The sequence below is a fragment of the Leptonychotes weddellii genome, chromosome 11 (assembly GCF_054177405.1).
Source record: "Leptonychotes weddellii isolate Sample4059 chromosome 11, ASM5417740v2, whole genome shotgun sequence".
Classification (NCBI taxonomy): domain Eukaryota; kingdom Metazoa; phylum Chordata; class Mammalia; order Carnivora; family Phocidae; genus Leptonychotes; species Leptonychotes weddellii.
In genome coordinates, this window is record NC_138379.1 from 51,423,792 (window position 1) to 51,444,497 (window position 20,706).

The 20,706-nt window shown below is 37.5% G+C and overlaps 1 protein-coding gene across 5 annotated transcripts in view; it reads right to left on the bottom strand.

Moving 5' to 3' along the window:
- NARS2 (asparaginyl-tRNA synthetase 2, mitochondrial) overlaps nucleotides 1-20,706 on the bottom strand; it is a 129,986-nt gene that overhangs the window by 54,672 nt on the left and 54,608 nt on the right. The window contains exon 1 of one of the 5 annotated variants that reach the window (XM_081798915.1): nucleotides 20,021-20,609. The exons of the other annotated variants lie outside the window; for them this stretch is intronic. Within the exon in view, the coding sequence (XP_081655041.1) occupies nucleotides 20,021-20,025 (5 nt within the window). The 5' untranslated portion in view covers nucleotides 20,026-20,609. Of the gene's footprint in view, nucleotides 1-20,020; nucleotides 20,610-20,706 lie in introns of those variants that run through there. 5 annotated transcript variants of the gene reach the window in all.

A 20,706-nucleotide genomic window follows, 5' to 3' on the forward strand; every position in this document is an offset into this window, starting at 1 on the left:
TGATGGCTGCATAATATTCCATTGTATATATATACCAGATCTTCTTTATCCATTCATCTTTCGATGGACATCTTGGCTCTTTCCACAGTTTGGCTATTGTGGACATTGCTGCTATAAACATCGGGGTGCACGTACCCTTTCGGATCCCTACTTTTGTATCTTTGGGGTTATCACTATTCTTTATACTTTACCTATATATCTGTTTAAAATTTTGTGTCTATGCGATATTTAGACATCAAAAAAGACATAGGATGGACAAGCTAATGGAACACAATAAAAAGTAAAACGACAAAATTAGACAAAAACTAAAGGTCAGGCATTGGCATCAGCCCAAAACACCTTACCAGGACACCACTCAGTTCTTCATGCTTCCTACCTTTCCCTTCTGACTATCCATTCAATTTAATTCAACTAACATTAATATACCCTGAGTACCTACGTTTTCCCAGCATTACTACTATGCTAAGGACAACAGAAACCTCCTAACAGCAAATGACATGGGTGACTTCAATGCTTTACGCTCTGGACAGAGGCCAATTAAATCTGCACCGTTCAATATGGTGGCTACTAGCCACATATGGCTACTTAAATCTACACTATTTAAAATTAAATAAAATTAATACAAATTCAGTTCCTCAAACTAGCCACATTTCAAGTGCTCAATAGCCACATACAGCTAGTGGCTACCATAATGGACAGTGCAGACACTTCCATCACTGCAGTAAGTCCTGCTGTCCAGTACCAAAGTAGACTGTTGAAATCCCAGTATCTACAGAAAATAATCAACTGCAAAAAACGTGTGCTCAGACAATGCAACATGAGGGAAGAGATCAATGGAGGACAGAACTCTGGGTACAGCTTCCTGAATTTGTCCCAGTGCCTAGTCATACATATTTTATTTTTCCCATGGCTACCGATCTGCCATGTCAGGTCCCTGTGGCTCTCCTCCCATCTCGTATCTGTTACTTATAAAACTAATGTCCTACTTCTTGGTGTTGGCAGGCACAGCTCCCTTCTGATAAAATGGCTTTCTGAAAGGCACTGACACACAACCTAAGACTTATTCAGTAATCAATATTTCTAGCTTCTGTTAACTTTCCATCTATATGCATGCCTAACTCTGAGAATCAGGCTTTGATAGGCTATTGAATCATCCTGTAGGCATATTATTAGCCATCTTATTTGAATATCTTCTAAAGATGAGGATGAACCAACTATTCTCCAATGATAATGGCTCCCTAAGAAGGAACATTAAAAACATACATGATGCAATGGATAGTTCTTCCCTTTTTTGATTTGGTTTCACTTAAAAGTATGTTGCTAAATGCCAGGAAGAAAGAGTAATTGCTGTAAAAATACTAAAAACAAATAGTTTTAATGATATGGATTATGGTATGATCTATACAAAATGTAGGGAGACTTTGGATTGAACTAATTTGAGCAGTTATCTTCAAATTCCCATGTCACACCAACTCTCAAGAGCTATATATGAAATACAAGAATTGTCAAATCAAACACATATTTTGGCTATAAAGGGCACGCTTGTAAATTCTGAGATTGTTCTTTGTACAGTAGTCCCTAAAGTACTGTCTGCCTAGAGTTCAAATGTCCTCATTGAACCTCACACTATACTGTCCTGAAGTAGAATGATGAGGAAAGCACAGAGTAATTACCCAGTTGAAGAAACTACATAAAAGTCACTAAAAGATGTTTCACAAACAAAAACATTTAGGTTTTTATTATCTCCCAACCTCCATCATAATTCACATTAAATCTGCCTCTTAAATGTGAAATACAGCTGGTTCAGGTTTTGCATATTCTCCAAATTGTAGAGATTTGTGTGACACATGTATGTTTATCTGTCCTATGCACCTGTTTCAAGTGGCAAAACACGGGTTTTATTTTTTCAGTGTAGGGGTATATCACAGGAGATAACGTGGGGATTGACATCAAGAGAAATAAAAATAGTACGATTATCAACCAACATATGTGACTGAGCTTATTTGTTACTAACTTCTACTGTGAGAAAGAAGCAAAAACCATGGCTGCTTGAGTTTCTTTTACCAAGTTCTTCTAAAGGAGCAAAAATGAAGTTTCCTTTTGTTTTGTAAAAACGGAAGCAAATCTGTCTTACTAAAGTAAAATACACAGAAGTGTTTCAGTGGTTTCTAGAGTTCATGTACATAGTTTACAGGTGATTTAAAAAATTGTTTTTTCAAGATTTTATTTATTTATTTGACAGAAGAGAGAGAGAGCACAAGCAGGGGGAGCGGCAGAGGGAGAGGGAGAAGCAGGCTCCCTGCTGAGCAGGGAGCCCAATGTGGGGCTCGATCCCAGGACCCCGGGATCATGACCTGAGTCAAAGGCAGACGTTGAAACAACTGAGCCACCCAGGCACCCCCCAAATTTTTTTTATTAACACTAGATTTTCTTTTAAAGATTTTATTTATTTATTTGACAGAGAGAGACAGCGAGAGAGGGAACACAAGCAGAGGCAGAGGGAGAGGGAGAAGCAGGCTTCCCACTGAGCAGGGAGCCCGATGTGGGGCTTGATCCCAGGACCCTGGGATCATGACCTGAGCCGAAGGCAGACGCTTAACGACTGAGCCACCCAGGCACCCAACACTAGATTTTCTAAATTCATACAAAGAGAAATTCATACCAACAACATGGGAAGGTAAAATGAAATTTTACTTTTTTTTTTTTTAAGATTTTATTTATTTATTTGACAGACAACGAGGGAGGGAACACAAGCAGGGGGAGTGGGAGAGGGAGAAGCAGGCTTCCCGCTGAGCAGGGAGCCCGATGCGGGACTTGATCCCAGGACCCTGGGATCATGACCTGAGCCGAAGGCAGATGTTTAATAACTGAGCCACACAGGTGCCCCTGAAATTTTACTTTCATTTAATAAAGTTACTTTAAAATATCTAACTAGGTCCAATACAATATTATTTCAAGTTTATTAATGCATTTTCTGATGGAATTTTTTTTCTTTTAACTAGAACAGATTGGTGAAATAAGTCAAAAGCACAGAAGTAATTGAGGCCCACAGGTCAGAGCAGCCAAGAAGAAATAGATAGAGAAGCTTTGGGCCTAGCTAGCTATCTGTTCTTATCTTACAACTGGCATTATGTATCATGAAATCATACTCGTTTATTTCTTCATTAAACTTTTATTAGACAACTACCACTATGGAAAACACAGACTTTTTTTTAAGATTTTATTTATTTGTCAGAGAAAGAGCACAAGCAGGGGGAGTAGCAGGCAGAGGGAGAAGCAGGCTCCCCGCTGAGCAGGGAGCCCAATGTGGGACTCGACCCCAGGACCCTGGGATCATGACCCGAGCCAAAGGCAGAGAAGCCTAACTGACTGAGCCACCCAGGCGCCCTGGAAAATACAGACATAAATCAGGCACAGCCTTTTGCCTTCAAGGAGCTTATATAGAGTAGTAGGGGAGATCACAGACCAAATGTACAAGGTACAATGACAAAATTCCTAGGGAAAAAAATAGGAGAAAATCTTTGTAATCTTTTGAATAAGACATAAAAATCATGAATTATATAAGAAAAAAGTGATAAAGTATTCACCAACAAAATTAAAAACTCTGGTCTTCAAAAGGTACTGTAAAAAGACAGAAAAGCAAGGCACACTGGGAGAAAGTACGTACAATACATCAGATAAAGGTCTAGTATCCAGAACATATAAATAACTGTTATAACTAAATAACAAAAAGACAAACAACTTAACAAAAACAGGCAAAAGAACTAAAAAGATAGTTCACAAAAGAAGATATCTGAATGGCCAATAAGCACATGAGAAAAGACAGTTCAACAGTATTAGTCATGACAAAAATACAAATTGAAACTGTAATGAGACATATACTTACTAGAATGACTAAAAAAATACTGAAGACACCAATTTTTGTCAAACATGGGGAACAAACAAAACTCTCATCTTTTGTTGGTGGGCATACAAAATAGTACAAGTACTCTGAAAAACTGTTCAGCAGTTTCTTATAAAGTTAATCATACATTTACTATACAACCCAGCAATCCCTAGGTATTTACCCAAAGGAAATGAAAACATGTACACACAGACTTATGCATAAATTTTCATAAAGCTTCATTTATAACAGCCCCAAACTGGAAACAACCCAAATGCCCATCAAAAGATAAATGAATTCCCTCAACTTTATGGTCAACTAATCTTTGACAAAGGAGGAAAGAATATCCAATGGAAAAAGACAGTTTCTTCAACAAATGGTGTTGGGAAAACTGGACAGCCACACGCAGAAGAATGAAACTGGACTACTTTCTTCCACCATACACAATAAACTCAAAATGGATGAAAGACCTAAATGTGACACTGGAATCCATCAAAATCCTTGAGGAGAACACAGGCAGCAACCTCTTTGACCTCAGCTGCAGCAACTTCTTCCTGGAATCATCACCAAAGGCAAGGGAAGCAAGGGCAAAAATGAACTATGGGGACTTCATCAAGATAAAAAGCTTTTGCACAGCAAAGGAAACAATTGACAAAACCAAAAGACAACGATAGAATGGGAGAAGATATTTGCAAATGTCTTATCAGATAAAGGGTTAGTATCCAAAATCTATGAAGAACTTATCAAACTCTAGGGCACCTGGGTGGCTCAGTTAGTTAAGCGTCTGCCTTTGGCTCAGGTCATGATCCCAGGGTCCTGGGATTGAGCCCTGAGTTGGGCTCCCTGCTGAGCAGGGAGTCTGCTTTTCCTTCTCCCTCTGCTGCTCCCCCTGCTTGTTCTCTCTGTCAAATAAATAAAATCTTAAAAAAAAAAAAAAAGAACTTATCAAACTCAACACCCAAAGAACAAAGAATCCAATTAAAAAATGGGCACAAGACATGAACAGACATTTGTCCAAAGAAGACATACAAATGGCCAACAGACACATGAAGAAATGCTCAACATCACTCAATATCAAGGAAATACAAATCAAAACCACATGAGATACCACTTCACACCTGTCAGAATGGCTAAAATTAACAAGTCAGGAAATGATAGATGTTGGCGAGTATGTGGAGAAAGGGGAACCCTCTTACACTGTGGGTGGGAATGCAAGCTGGTACAGCCACTCTGGAAAACAGCATGGAGGTTCCTCAAAAAGTTGAAAATAGAGATACCCTACAACCCAGCAATTTCACTACTGAGTATTTACCCCAAAGATACAAATTTCGTGATCCAAAGGGGCACCTGCACCGCAATGTTTATAGCAGCAACATCCACAATAGCCAAACTATGGAAAGAGTCCGGGTGTCCACTGACAGATGAATGGGTAAAGAAGATGTGGTATATATACACAATAGAATACTACTCCACCATCAAAAAATGGAAATCTTGCCATTTGCAATGACGAGGATGGGACCAGAGGGTATTATGCTAAGTGAAATAAGCCAATCAGAGAAAGACAATTATCATATGATCTCACTGATATGTGGAATTTAAGAAACAAAACAGAGGATCATAGAGGAAGAGAGGGAAAAATAAAACAAAATGAAATCAGAGAGGGAGACAAACCATAAGGGACTCTTAAGGGTTGGTGGAGGGGAGGAGGGTGGAGGAATGGGGTAACTGGGTGAGGGACATTAAGGCGGGCATGTGATGTAACGAACACTGGGTATTACATAAGACTGATGAATCACTGACCTCTACCTCTGAAACCAATACTACATTATATGTTAATTAATTGAATTAAAAAATAAAAATAAAATGAAATAAATCTTTAAAAAATATGAAATAAAAAAGATAAATGAATTACAAAATTGTAATATTCACGCAATGGAATAATATTCAGCAATAAAAAGGAACAAACCAACTGGATGAATTTCAAAAGCATTATGTTGAGTGAAAGAAGTCAGATACAAAAGAGTATATACTGTATGATACCACTTACATAAACCTAAATAAAGTATTATATAAAAACCATCGGGGCGCCTGGGTGGCTCAGTCAGTTAAGCGACTGCCTTCGGCTCAGGTCATGATCCTGGAGTCCCGGGATCGAGTCCCGCATCGGGCTCCCTGCTTAGCGGGGAGTCTGCTTCTCCCTCTGACCCTCCTCCCTCTCGTGCTCTCTGTCTCTCATTCTGTCTCTCGCAAATAAATAAATAAAATCTTTAAAAAAAATAAAAATAAAAAATAAAAAAAAAATAAAAACCATTTATATGAAATTCTAGAAAAGGAAATTCTAATCTGTGACTACAGAAAGTAGATCAATGGTTGTTTATGACCTAGGGCCAGGCAGGGAGACTGCAAAGAGAAATAAGGGGACTTTTTTTTTTTGGTGATAGAGTATTTTTTTATTTTTATTACAGTAGAGGTTATAAGGTTTTATAAATTTGTCAAAATTTATTAAACTGTACATTTAAAATGGGTGTTTTTTTTGTATATAAAGGATATTTAACAAAGTTGAGAAGCAACAATAACAAAAAGAGCTTATTCATGCATTGGCCTAATTACTCAATTGTCCTGTTACCTAATTACTTAAATTATAATCACACCCCAACTAAACTATAAAGGGTGAAGTGTCAGGCAACTGGAAACATAGAAGGGGCACGGCAATGATCTACTTCGAAGAACAAAAGAACCTAGAACACAATGATAGATCACTGTCAACATAACTGGCCACAGCTCTTAGGGTAGATTATGACCTCACCTGCTCTCAGAGTTTACTTCCGATTTGGTCTTCAAATTCTGACAGGTACTGGTTTAGTTTAACCTTCTGACCTGTCTTGTGAGATCTGAATTCTGATCGACTCACTATTTGTCTCAATCCTCCGCTTTGTTCAACTCCAGGGCTGCTACTCTTGTAAAACAACTGGATTACTGGCTGCCAGCTATTCTTCCTGGTTACAACACCCTGGCTTCTTTCTTTATAATCACCCTGGGCTCTCCAGGTCCCAGCTGTCATGACGACCATCACCACAGACGACCGTTACCATTTCAGCGTCAAACTGTGATAAATGCTGGGCTTTACATAGCATCTAATTCTCACATTGGTTTGGCAAGGTGGCCATTTTCATTCATCTTTATAGTCAGGAAGTGGAGGCTCAGATATTAAACCTATAAAACTAGTACGTATAGAAGGAGAATTCTGATTGTAATCTAACTGTATGACCGTTTACTTGGACAAATTCAGCACGTTCTGGTCGGGATAACATTATCTCAGTAGCTACTTCACTCTGTAACAGCACCCGCAACCCTCTATGTGTCAATCAACAAGTCTGTTCTGTATTTTTAACATCCTCCTTGGTGTCCAACAGTTACATACCATTTGGGTGAACACTAAAATTACTGCTGAATAAATGAGTACCCATAGTTATTTTTAGGTAGAAGAAAACAAGCTAGGGGAAAAAAGTCAAAATGAAAAATTTTCTCTGTTCTCAACACAACCTAAATTCTGCAAACATGTAACAAACACAGATTTTTTTTTTCCCCTTTCCTAAAAAAGTAATTAAACCCACCAGAGCAAAATAGAATTTGGACAAGATTACACAGTAACTGTAAGAAGTAACAATATCAGTTTTGCTTTTTATAGCTCCAATTACTGTCCATAATGGTCAAATTACTAAGGATTAATTGGTGTCTCACTATAATAACCTGCATTTGCTTTTAGACAATGCCAACAGGCATTGCATTTTATGCAAAATGAGTTCTATTTGTATCATTCCTCAAAGGATTGACTGGTAATTTTTTTTTTTTTTTTAACTCACACCAAACTTGCTTATTTCAAAGGCATTCAATCCTTCTGATACTCCGCTCAGCCAGACCTGAGTGAGATAATAGAAGAATGGGGCTATTCTCTCATACACTTGAAGTTGAGTAACGGGAAATTATTAACTGCCATCACAAAGGAAAGCAAGACTAGAAATAGAGAATCTCATGTTTAGACTTGCAAGGTGATATGCAGATACTGCAGAATTAATGCATTAGACAAAGACACTAACTCATCATGCAAATAATGCACAGCCTAACTAGAAGAAGAGCAAACTATTACCACTCAAGCTAGTAAAAATGAAGTTCAAATAGTGAATTAGGCACAGATATTTACGAAGCCTCCCCCCCCCTTTACTTGCTAGATGGGGTAATGCCCAATTCATGAATCATTTAATAAAGACAATTAGATCTTTTTTTAAAAAAGCACAGATATTTACATTCACTCCTTCCTGAGACAATCTTAAGGTAAGTTAAAAGGAAGAAAGAAGAAGGGGACCCTCAGTGGACAAGAGATCTCAACCAATCTTTGGAGGACAGGAAACAGTAGTTGAGTGATGATTGATGTATTAAAGCATGGAAACCATTATCTAGAATACAGAGTAAGCACGCTGTGGCAGAAAGGAGGTGACCTGCACACAGAACCATGGTGAGGTTGGAGATGGAGAAAATGGAGATTCACTGATAGATTTTGCATATGCAACTGTCAGTTCTCTCCAACTTCCCCCAGAATGACTGGAGGCCAGATGTCCCCACCAAACAGGGAACAGAGTCATTCTCTAGGGCAGTAGTCCTCAGCAGCATCACTACCTGGTAGGTTTGTCATGACACAGACTGCTGGGCAGCACTCCCCTTGTTTTTCATTCGGTAGTGGTTGCCAGGGGCTGTGGGGAATGGGAATGGGAGGTGATTACTTACGTGTAAGGGAATTCTTTCTGAAGAGATGAAAATATAAAATTAGATAGTGGTGATAGTTGTGAAACAGGACCCAGCTATGCCTTAAACTATCACCATTTTGACTTCAGACTGTATTTTCTAACTAATGAAGCTTATCTTTTCACTTGGGCAAGAGACCTGGTGGACAAAGCATCCCGTAATGGGAACCAAAACTACCCCTTGAGCACCGACTGCCCTGAAATCAGCAAGCCCTCACATGAGTCACCCCTAAGACAATGACTGACCTGACCTTTACTGCCCACCTGCACACACTCTTGGACCTCTGTCCCGCATCCTCCTTATTATAAACCTGAAAGTATTTTCAGCACTTTGGAGACAGTCTTTGGGATAGTAGTCCACTATCTTCCAGGGGCTGGCCTCACTGAAATAAATTCCGTTCTTGTTTGACCACCACCTGTCTTTCTGCCTTTGGGTTTTGCCAACAGCAAGTGGCCAAACCAGGTCTGTTTGGGACCCCAGAGCCAGGGGCTCTTGAACCCCGGGCCCTAATTACGGTTGCACAATTTTGTGAATATAGTAAAAACTACTAAATTGTACATTTTTTTTATTTTTTTATTTTTTATTTATTTTTTTTTAAAGATTTCATTCATTTATTTCAGAGAGAGAAAGTGAGAGAGAGAGAGAGAACAAGAGGGGGTAGGGTCAGAGGGAGAAGCAGACTCCCTGCTGAGGAGGGAGCCAGATGTGGGGCTTGATCCCAGGACTCCAGGATCATGACCTAAGCCGAAGGCAGCCGCTTAACCTACTGAGCCACCCAGGTGCCCCTAAATTGTACATTTTAAAGGGTGAATTTTATGGTAAGTGAGTTCTATCTCAGTAAAGTTGTTCTTTAAGAAATCACTTACTCATCTGCATCCAGGGCTCTCACCAAAGCCCAACAAATAGATCTGAGAAAATTTCAAAGCATGTCTCCCCTTTGTCTTTCCTATGTTAAACCTATTTAGTTTCTTCAACCATTTCTTTAGACCATGATGTCTACATCCCTCTTACTCTGGCTATTGCCCTAAAGTAGGATAGGATACAAAATCACAACCTTTTCATATAAAGTTTAATAAAAGACTCCAAGTATTTGGAAGTAGATAAAGGAACAGGACAGAAAAGCTAAATAGTTTGCTAGCTTTTCATGATTTGGCTAAATATAATTCATTCAAGGATAATGTATCAAACATGACATAAAAGTACCAAAAGACATTTCACAACCAAATACAGATAACATGTACTGGGGTAACAAAAAGATTGTACATCATAAAATGCTCTACAATAGGAAGGAAAAGTTGTATTAACTAGATTTCTGTTGTCCCAAGAACAGAAAAGCAATAGAATCCAAACTAAATATAACAGCCAGTGGTCATTAAATATAAATGACATTTTAAAATGCACTCTCATGTAATCATTCTACTGATAAGGTTACTTCTAAATTCAATTCAACCTAGACAAGGTTGAAATTCCCTTGCCATATGCTGTTTTTGCCTCAGGACAGGCTTTTGTGTAACAGCTACCACACTGTGAATTTCTTATTTAATGCTTATCTTGTTCATTAGATTGTACGGGGTCATGAAGATTGGGATCGTATCTGTCTTGTTCATCTTTGCATCCCAGCACCTAACCTAGTGTTTGGCACACAGCTGACTCTCAACAAATGTTCAATCAAATTGAGATTGATTTTTGAGCTCTGAATCAGGTAAATGGTAGTAATAGAAACTATGAAGACAAAGAGGAACAAGATACAGTTGGAAGAATTTGTGGGCTAATGGGAAGATAAGCATATAAACAGACAATTTCAATTCTTTTTATAAATAGAATTGATAGAAATCCTTTCCAACAGGTATTTAAGTCTTTATTCTGTAATAATAAGGTTATTAAAGTCCCTAAATCCAAAAGCTCAAAGTCTAAGCTATAGAGAAAACAACAGTGATTCCAGTGTTATAAAACAGAAAGAATAAAGCAACAGGGGCATACAGAAGAAGGGCATTTATTTTATTATTTTTTTAAAGATTTTTTTTTTTTCTAAATATATTTATTTGACAGAGAGAGAGACAGCAAGAGCAGGATCACAAGCAGGGAGAGCAGGAGAGCAGGAGAGGGAGAAGCAGGCTTCCCGCCGAGCAGGGAGCCCGATGCGGGGCTTGATCCCAGGACCCTGGGATCATGACCTGAGCCCAAGGCAGACTCTTAATGACTGAGCCACCCAGGCGCCCCGAGAAGAAGGTCATTTAAATAAGCAGGATGTAGGGGTGGGAGTGGGGATTCTGGGTGAGATCATTTTTAAGCTGAGTTTATTTTTTATTTTATTTTAAACGATTTTATTTATTTGTCAGAGAGAGAGAGCGTGCAAGCATGCACACAAGCATGGGGAGCAGCAGACAGAGGGAGAAACAGGCTCCCGGCTAAATAAGAAGCCCGATGCGGGGCTTGATCCCAGGACTCTGGGATCATAACCTGAGCCAAAGGCAGACACTTAACCGACTGAGCCACCCAGGCGCCCCTTAAGCTGAGTTTAGGTGGATGGGCAGGAATTAGCTAGACAAACACATGGGGAAAGGATATTCCTCATCCACAAAGAAACACCTGTATATTATCAGAAATTTATACACAGTTTAGGATAGCTGCAGCAAAGGGAAGTAGACGCAAATGAGTGAAAAGATGAAACGTGTGTGGAAAAAGGAAACTTGGGGATGGTATTCACACAGCTGCTTTGACAAACTGGAAAGATGGTAGTGCCATTTCTCGACACAAGGAATTCAGGAGGAAAAAACAGATTGAGAGAATGATGATGAATTTCGTTTGAGCATGTTGAGCTGTTCATACAGCAACCACTGTAGAAGACAACTGGCACTTCACAGGTGGGAGCTGAGCAGAGATTCCACATTGGAGATAGGAATTTCACACCACCATTCTTTGACCTCGAATTTGTGTGGGTTTTAACCCTTGTACTTCCACACCCACAATTCTTCATTAAGACCTCCAATTCTTTAAGTCCACCATTTTTTTCTATCATCACCTACTACCCCTATTTCCTCACTCCTCCTTGATCTATCATGACCTTCAGTACCTATCTATTTCCATCAATCGAACTTGGCAACACCCAACCCCTGGTTAATCCAAATATTCACATTCTCTGTATTGTACCCAAACAAACTAAATATCCCTACTAAACCCTCTCCACTTGCTGCTTAATTTACCCGAAATGCTCATTCCCTAGCTATATTGTTCAAGTGAGAAAACAGGTAAGGTGATAACGAAATTCCTGAGTCTTTTATACCAATAGTCTGCTAATTCATATTTCCATCAAAATAGTTAATTTTTAACATACATAATACACTAAAAGAAGAAATCTCTTTGTTTTAAGGTCCCACTATCAAGAAGAATAATAGCATAAAGAACCATCATTATTCACATACATTCAGCAAATAAAGATCTCAAAGTTTCATAGTGATAGCTTTCCCATGAAATAGAGTAAAAAAAGTGATTAACATATTTAACTCTGTTGTGGGCTTAATTCTATAGCAGAAACTATACACAATAGTTTAGAAGAATGAGAATTTGTGCTTTACAGATTCAGTTTAACAATACTTACAGAATATCTACTATTTTTAGTAGATGCAGATATTTAGGATGTTTATAATCTATGAGATAGACATGAGAAGAACTACAAACTGGATAAACATTAAAAATAAGAGGAACTTTTTTTCTTTAGGACATGAGATAGGTGAGTACTGTAAGACAGGAGAAAAAGAGAAAAATAATTTCTATTGAGAAAAATAGGAAAGGAGTCAAGAAGAAAGCCCTCTTTCAGTTGAGCCCTGGAGGAATGAGATATGGAAAAGCAGTCTAACGCTACAGGGAGGGGCATTAGAAACACAGAGGTGTGTGAAAATGCACAGCACAAATAAAATAGCCATAGGCAAAAAAACTCTCGAAAATCAAATGAGTATAAATTAACAAAGTTCAGATAAGCATCAAGTGGATGAAGAATAAGAAAGTGATATGGGATGGGAAGACAGTTTCACACTCAGTTATAAAGGATATTTCAGTCTAACTCAGGTTCACATGTTGACATTCTTACCACAGCCCCTTAACAGGATGAATACAACCTGAGTATGAATGTTTCACGGCTTCTGAGCTCAGCATTTGCACTGATGAGATGACCCAGGGGAATGATTTTAAGAGTGCTCGTACCAAACACAAAGCAAACAATTAATCAAACTGGAATAAAATCAACTGGAACCCCAAGCTGATTACCCACCCCACCCTCAAGGAAACAGCTGATTTTTTGAACCTAGGTTTTTGAATCTGAATAAAAGACAAGTTTAAAGAAGAAAATGAAAATGAGTAGAAACAGCCATTGCTTATTAGTTGAACACTGGTGTATATTTTTCCAGACTCTTTCCTACACACACACACACACACACACACACACACAGAGTAAAACCTTGAAACACATTCTACTTCCCGTTTCATAACCACTGTTTTTCTTGTAACATGTTGTAAAGCTTTATCATCAGTTTTAATGGCTGTACAGTAATCCAATGTTTGGATGATTTCATAATTAATTTCACCCTCAGTTTATTGCTAGGGTCCATTATACCCAGTTTTAATTTTTAAGTTTCTTTGTTAAGCAGTTTTTGTTGTTGTTTTTTGAAACACAAAGAATTAAAAAAAATTAATTCCAGTATAATTAACATACAGTTACATTAGTTTCAGGTGTACAATACACTTGATTCAACACTTCCATACATCACCCATTGCTCATCAGAACAGGCGCACTTCCTAATCCCCATCACCTATTTAATCCATCCCCTCGCCAACCTCCCCTTGGTAACCATCAGTTACCAAGCTGTAGTTACCAAGTTGTTGGGCAGTTTTAACTATTTCTTAATATTAGTATCTCATGATTTATACATTCTTAAAGGTTGTGTTAATTTCCTAAGGTGGTCATAACAAATTACCACAAACTGGGTGTCTTAAAGGACAGAAATTTATTCTCTCACAGCTATAAATGCCAAAAGTCTGAAATCAAGGTGTTGTCAGCACCATGCTCTTTCTAAGGTTCTAGGGAAGAAGTCTGCCTAGTTTCCAGTGGCTCTCAGAAATCCTTAGCATTCATTCCACAGCATTACTCCTAACTCTGCCTCCTTCACATGGTCTTCCTTCTTTCTGTGCCTATCTCCTCCACATCTCTGAATCTAAATCTCCTTCTACTTTCTTTTATAAAGATAATAGTCATTGAATTTAGGCACACCCTAATTCACTATTTTAATGGATTAATCTGCAAAGGCCTTATTTTTAAAAAAAGGTTGTAATTTACAGTAATTGTCTTTGGGGGGGACATAATTCAGTCTACTAACAAGGTTATCTAAAAGACAGCGAAGGGGCACCTGGGTGGCTCAGTTGGTTAAGCCTCTGCCTTCAGCTCAGGTCATGATCCCAGGGTCCTGGGATCGAGCCCCGTATCGGGCTCCCTGCTCAGTGGGGAGCCTGCTTCTCCATCTCCCTCTATCTACTGCTCTGCCTACTTGAGCTCTCTCTGTCAAATAAATAAATAAAACTTAAAAAATAAATAAATAAAAGACAGCGAAATTTGTAGTATTTTATTCAAATAGAATAAAACTTATTGAATCCTTTCATGAATCTAAGCTATATGGGGTTTAGTGATCTTATTTTTGTTGTATATTTAAACATTTTGCTGTTTCATCCTAGACATTATTTCATTACTCAATTACTCCTAATTAAGTTAAAAAAGAGTAAAACATTGAAAATAGAAAATGATGGATGCCTAGGATGCATAGTGGGTAAGAGGAAGATGCAGAGTGAGAGAAATCATCACCATTATTTCATCTTACATTTTCTTATTGCAGTACACAAAGTATTGTGTCATCTTTCAAACAGGTCTAAGAAAAGGCTGGAGACACGAATGTTGTAGTCTTTTTGTAGTTTTCAGAGAACACAGATGAGAATTGAGATTGTCTATTTTTCACTCACAATGACAAAGAGAAGAAAAACGATAAAGATGCTTCATAAATATTAGAAACAAGCCAGGAAAAGAATGCAAAGAGACAGAGTAACAATCTAGTCTCCAATAATAATGGTAAAATTGGTGTAAGTGAAATCTGAGACTATGAGCCTACAGATAACAATATCCTAAATGAATTTTCTCAAACCCAAGAATTGATAAAGAATAAAACATTTCTAAGGGCAAAAAGGAAATATGATATTTCTATCCAATTAGTTATTCTACAGTTAGGACTTCATCATGCAATAACATGCAAGAGGAACTCGGATCATAGCGTTCTGCTGGAAAGGTATGTGACAATATTCTTTCATCATCTACATTTGTGCACCAAAATTTATTTGATATGGTTAACAAATGAACAAAGGCTGAAGGCAAGTATGTATACAAAAGTTTCTGGAAGAAAAAATATCATGTAGAAATGAAAAAATTAAGTGATTTGATCATTGGTGTTTACAAATCTAAAAATAGAAATGTTTTGCAATTATGAATAAAAAAAGATGGCCATCCTCTCTTCAAAATTATGAACTGTCAAGTTCTCAAAAGTATTACTTTATGATGATGTGAGTGCAAGAACCAGAAGTAATAAGCTTGAAACTACTAAAGAAGTATTTGAAATCCATAATCTGTATTAAGTATAGGTATATTCCTGGTTCATCCCATGGCAGTCGATAAACAGCTACATTCAAAAGGCTGTGTCTATATGGGATACTTTCAAAACCCAGAAAAGTGAGGATAAAAATTGGGCTTTACCACCATCATCAAGAAAATGAAAACAAACAAACAACCTATAGAATGGGAAAAACAAATTATAAATCATGTATCTGATAAGGGACTTGTATCCAGAGTATATAAAGAACTCTTACAACTAAATAATAAAAGACAACCCAACTAAACAAAAAATGAATCAAGGATTTAAGTAGACATTCCTCCAAAGAAGATATCCAAATGGCCAACAGGCACACCAAAAGATGTTCAACATCAGTAGTCATTAGGGAAATGCAAATCAAAACCATAATGAGATGCCACTTTACCCGTACTAAAATGGCACAATGAAAAAGACATATAGTACGTATTGACAAGAATTGGGGAAATTGGAGGGGCGCCTGGGTGGCTCAGTTGGTTAAGCGACTGTCTTCAGCTCAGGTCATGATCCTGGAGTCCCGGGATCGAGTCCCGCATCGGGCTCCCTGCTTGGCGGGGAGTCTGCTTCTCCTTCTGACCCTCCTCCCTCTCATGCTCTCTGTCTCTCATTCTCTCTCTCTCAAATAAAAAAAAAAAGAATTGGAGAAATTGGAACTTTTATACATTGTTGGTGGGATTGCTGTAAAATGGTACAGACACTGTGGAAAAGAGCCTGCAATTCCTCACAGAGTTAAAATTACCATGTGAACCCACAGGTTCCATTCCTAAGTATCTACCCAAGAGAAATGCAAACATGTTCACACAAATACTTGTACTCAAATATTCATAGTAATATTACTAATAGCAGCCAAAAAGTAGAAACAACCCAAATGTCCATTATGATCTGCTGAATGGATAAACAAATGTGTTATACTCACACATATAATGTTATTTGGCAATAAAATAAAAATGAAATACTGACACATGCTACAACATGGACAGACATTGAAAATACTATGCAAAGTAGAACAAAATATGATACACTACATATTCTATTTATATGAAATACCCAAAATGGGCAAATTCATAGAGACATAAAGTAGATAAGTGGTTGCCTAGAGTGGGAAGAAGGATGGGGCGTGACTGCTAATGGGAAGAAGTTTCTTTTTGGGTGATAAAAATATTCTTAAAAAAAAGATTCTATTTATTTTCTGAGAGAGAGAGAGAGAAGGAAAACAAGCTGGGGGAGGGGCAGAGGGAGAAGCAGACTCCCCATAGAGCAGGGACCCAGATGCGGGACTCAATCCCAGGACCCTGGGATCATGACCTGAGCTGAAGGCAGATGCTTAACCAACTGAGCCACCCAGGTGGCTCAGTCGAATATAAAAATATTCTTAAATTAGATTATGGTGACATTTGAACTGTGAAAATATACTAAAACCCATTGAACTGTATACTTTAAACTGGTGAATTTTATGATAAATAAATAAAAAATCTCTCAATAAAGCAGTTTTTAAAAATTGGGGTTTGCTAGGTTTACATTCTCAAAATTCTAGTGAAGTTGATTTTCACTAACCCCTTATTTTTACTTCTGCAAATTATTTGTAAGATGGCTTAAAAATATTTATTTATTTATTTATTTATTTTTTTTAAAGATTTTATTTATTTATTTGACAGAGAGAGAGGCAGCGAGAGAGGGAACACAAGCAAGGGGAGTGTGAGAGGGAGAAGCAGGCTTCCCGCCGAGCAGGGAGCCCGATGTGGGGCTCGATCCCAGGACCCTGGGATCACGACCTGAGCCGAAGGCAGACGCTTAACGACTGAGCCACCCAGGCGCCCCGGCTTAAAAATATTTATTAAAAATAAGGTTCATTACCCCTAGATGGTAAACGGTGAGGACTATTTTCTTGGTATACTGAGGGTTAATCAATCTTCCTAAATGCACATTTAGATTGTTAGCACTTTTTCCCTAGTATAAACAAAGTTGCTTTCAACATTTCTGTTTATACACCTTAACAGAGTTGTAAGATCATTCCCTTAAGAAAAATTCCTAGAAATGAAATTCTTGGTAAAAGGTATTTCTCTAGAAAGGCTGTACCAATTTATATTTCCAACAGCAATGTTCAAGAGGAAAGCATGTTTTATCCTGAAATATGTCTGCCTTCATAGCTTACTAAAAAAATACATAATAAGGAAAAAATACCTGTTAACAAAACACCAAAAGCAAAAAGCAGAACAAAACACAATGAACAAAAAAAGAAAAACAAAAATCATCAAAAACTCTTTCAAATACATTAGGCTGAACCCTCCTCCAATTCTGGCTCTGACAAGAAATGGAAAATTTTAGATGACATTTCTGAATGTAGGTTTTGCAATTTAGTATATTTCCAATTCTCTCAGAATAAACATGTCACTTATAAATCATATTTATAGGCAGAATGTAATAAAAACACTTAGCTTTCTCTTATTTAAAAAATGTATTTACAGCTCTGTCTGCCCAGAGGGTTTAGAAGCAATAATCTCCCACCAGTGGCAAGATACCCAATGACGGAATCTTGGTTTCAAAATCACATTTTTTTTTATTCTTATGTTAATCCCCATACATTACATCATTAGTTCTAGATGAAGTGTTCCATGATTCATTGTTCGTGCACAACACCCAGTGCTCCATGCAGACATTTTTTTTTTTTTGAGATTTTATTTATTTATTTGACAGAGAGAGACACAGTGAGGGAAGGAACACAAGCAGAGGGAGTGGGAGAAGGAGAAGCAGGCTTCCCGGGGCAGGGAGCCCAATGCGGGGCTTGATCCCAGAACCCTGGGATCATGATCTGAGCCGAATGCAGACACCCAATGACTGAGCCACCCAGGCAACCCTCAAAATAACATTTTCCAATACAAGGAACCAAGTCTCTTTGGAGAAATGGCTGCATCAAGGGCCAGGGTAGGGAAAATAAAAAATAAGCCTAGGATAACTGCCAGAACTTGGAAGCAACCAAGGTGTCCCTCAGTAGGTGAATGGATAAACTGTGGTACATCCAGATAATGGAATATTATTCAGAAATGAGCTACCAAGCCATGAAAAGACAAGGTAGAACCTTAAATGTATACTACACTAACTGAAAGAAGACAATCTGAAAAGGGTACCTACTATATGATTCCAACTATATGACATTCTGAAAAAGGCAAACTCTGGAGACAGTAAAAAGATCAGTGTTTGCTAGGGGGTTAAGAGGGAGGGAGTGATGAAGAGGAGGAGCACAGAGGATTTTTAGGGCAGTGAAACTATTCTATGTGATACTACAATGGTGGATACGTGTCATTATTACACATTCATCCAAAACTACAAAATGTACATCACCAAAAGTGAACCCTAATGTAAACTATGGACTTTGAGTATTAATATGTGTCAGTGTAGGTTTATTGATCATAAAAAATATATAAAACAAATAAATAAATAAATATGGGCTATCTCACAGTACCAGAGAATAAGGAAATACTCAAAAAACAAAAGGATAAGGGCATGTCAAAAGGATACTACAAGAGTTAATCTGAATGAGTTCCCAATAGCTAAAACTAAAACAGTTGGAGCAACAAAATACATAACATAGAACTAGAGTATAACCCAACCTATAAAATAAATATATGAGTCCATCCTGATATAAATGATAACAAAAAAAATAAGGGTGAAGAGACAACAAATCTTCCATATAGAAGAATTCCAAATACTCTCCCCTCCAGGAGGTGATGCTTAATTCCATCTCGAGCTCCCCAACCCCTTATTCCCACCTCCAATGAGGGTGGGCTAGACCTAGTGACTTACTTCTAAAGGACAAAGAAAGGGAAAAATAGTACATTTTCAGTGGAGAATATCGGCAAACACTAGCTAATCCAAGTAATAAAGGTTAATGTCACCATCTGGATATCATGTACCCCCTGATGATGGTAAGAGCACTTCACCTCTATGATATTCTTTCCAAAAACCCATATAACTCCAGTTGAAACATGAGAAAAACATCAGACAAATTCAGACTGGGATACATTCTACAAGTCATGAAAAACAAGGAAAGACTGAGGAATTGTTACAGAATAGAAGAGATTGGGGAAAACATGACAGCTAAAAGTAATGTGGTACCCTGAACTGGACCCTGGAAGAAGAAAGAAGGCACTGGTGGAAAACGAGAAATCCAAATAAAGTCTGGAATGTAGTTAACAGCAATGTACTAACAATGGATTCTTAATTTTGACAAAACATACCATGACAATGTGCGATATTTACAATGGGGGACACTGGGCAAGAGGTGTATATAAAAAGTCTGCACTGTCTTTGCTACTTTTATATATTTAAAAATTACTCAAAAATAGAAAGCTTATTAAAAACAACAACTACCAAATTAAACTTTAAAGTGGAGCCATAAAACCACTGACCCAACATAGATATCCTTTTGGAAAATGTTAAACTTCTAAATTTAACTACATTTACTCCATTTTGAAAGTCTGTTAAATACAATTAAAGAAAAGGCTGAAGGAAGACTAACAATTTCTTACTGGAGATTAAATCAGGCATTAATCTGAAACATGAGGTACTGCATATTAATAATCCTAGAACTATGCATATTCAACTAGACACATTTGACTGACATTATTAGAAACATTTCAAACACATTAAAAAAATACAGAACCTCATATTCTGCCAAGTCAATCTTCTGTCAAGTTTCACTGTAAACTGTGTTCTGTGGTTCACTGCACTTTACTGGGAAAGAAGGAACATATTTAATCTACTAGTGGTATTATAATGGCAAACACTTGGTAAATTTACACCTTTCACACATACTATGACACTTCTGAGGGGAAGGTACTTTGCCTCTAACTTTATACATTAAAAAAATGAATACCAAAAATTTAAGAAGATTATCTAAAACTTGGATATAAGGCCAAAAGATAGACAGTGTGCCCGTTCAATGGAATATGGGGACATAGACACATTCAAAGGTTAATTACTTATGAGAATATACTTTGCTCCATTATTCCATTTACCACCGAATTAAATATCCCAGGTTAAGTAAAGTTACATATTAACTTGTAAATATCTGTCTCGTAGAGTTGAAAATCATTTTTGTCAGGTAGAAGAGAAAATTCCAAAGGTTAAGGTTATTGATCTGTAGGACATTAATGAGTTTGTAACTAATCTAGCAATCTTTCTTTTTTCTTAAACTATAAAATTTTTTTTTATTATGCTATGCTAATCACTATACATTACATCATTAGTTTTTGATGTAGTGTTCCATGATTCATTGTTTGTGTATAACACCCAGTGCTCCATGCAGAACATGCCCTCTTTAATACCCATCACCAGGCTAATCCATCC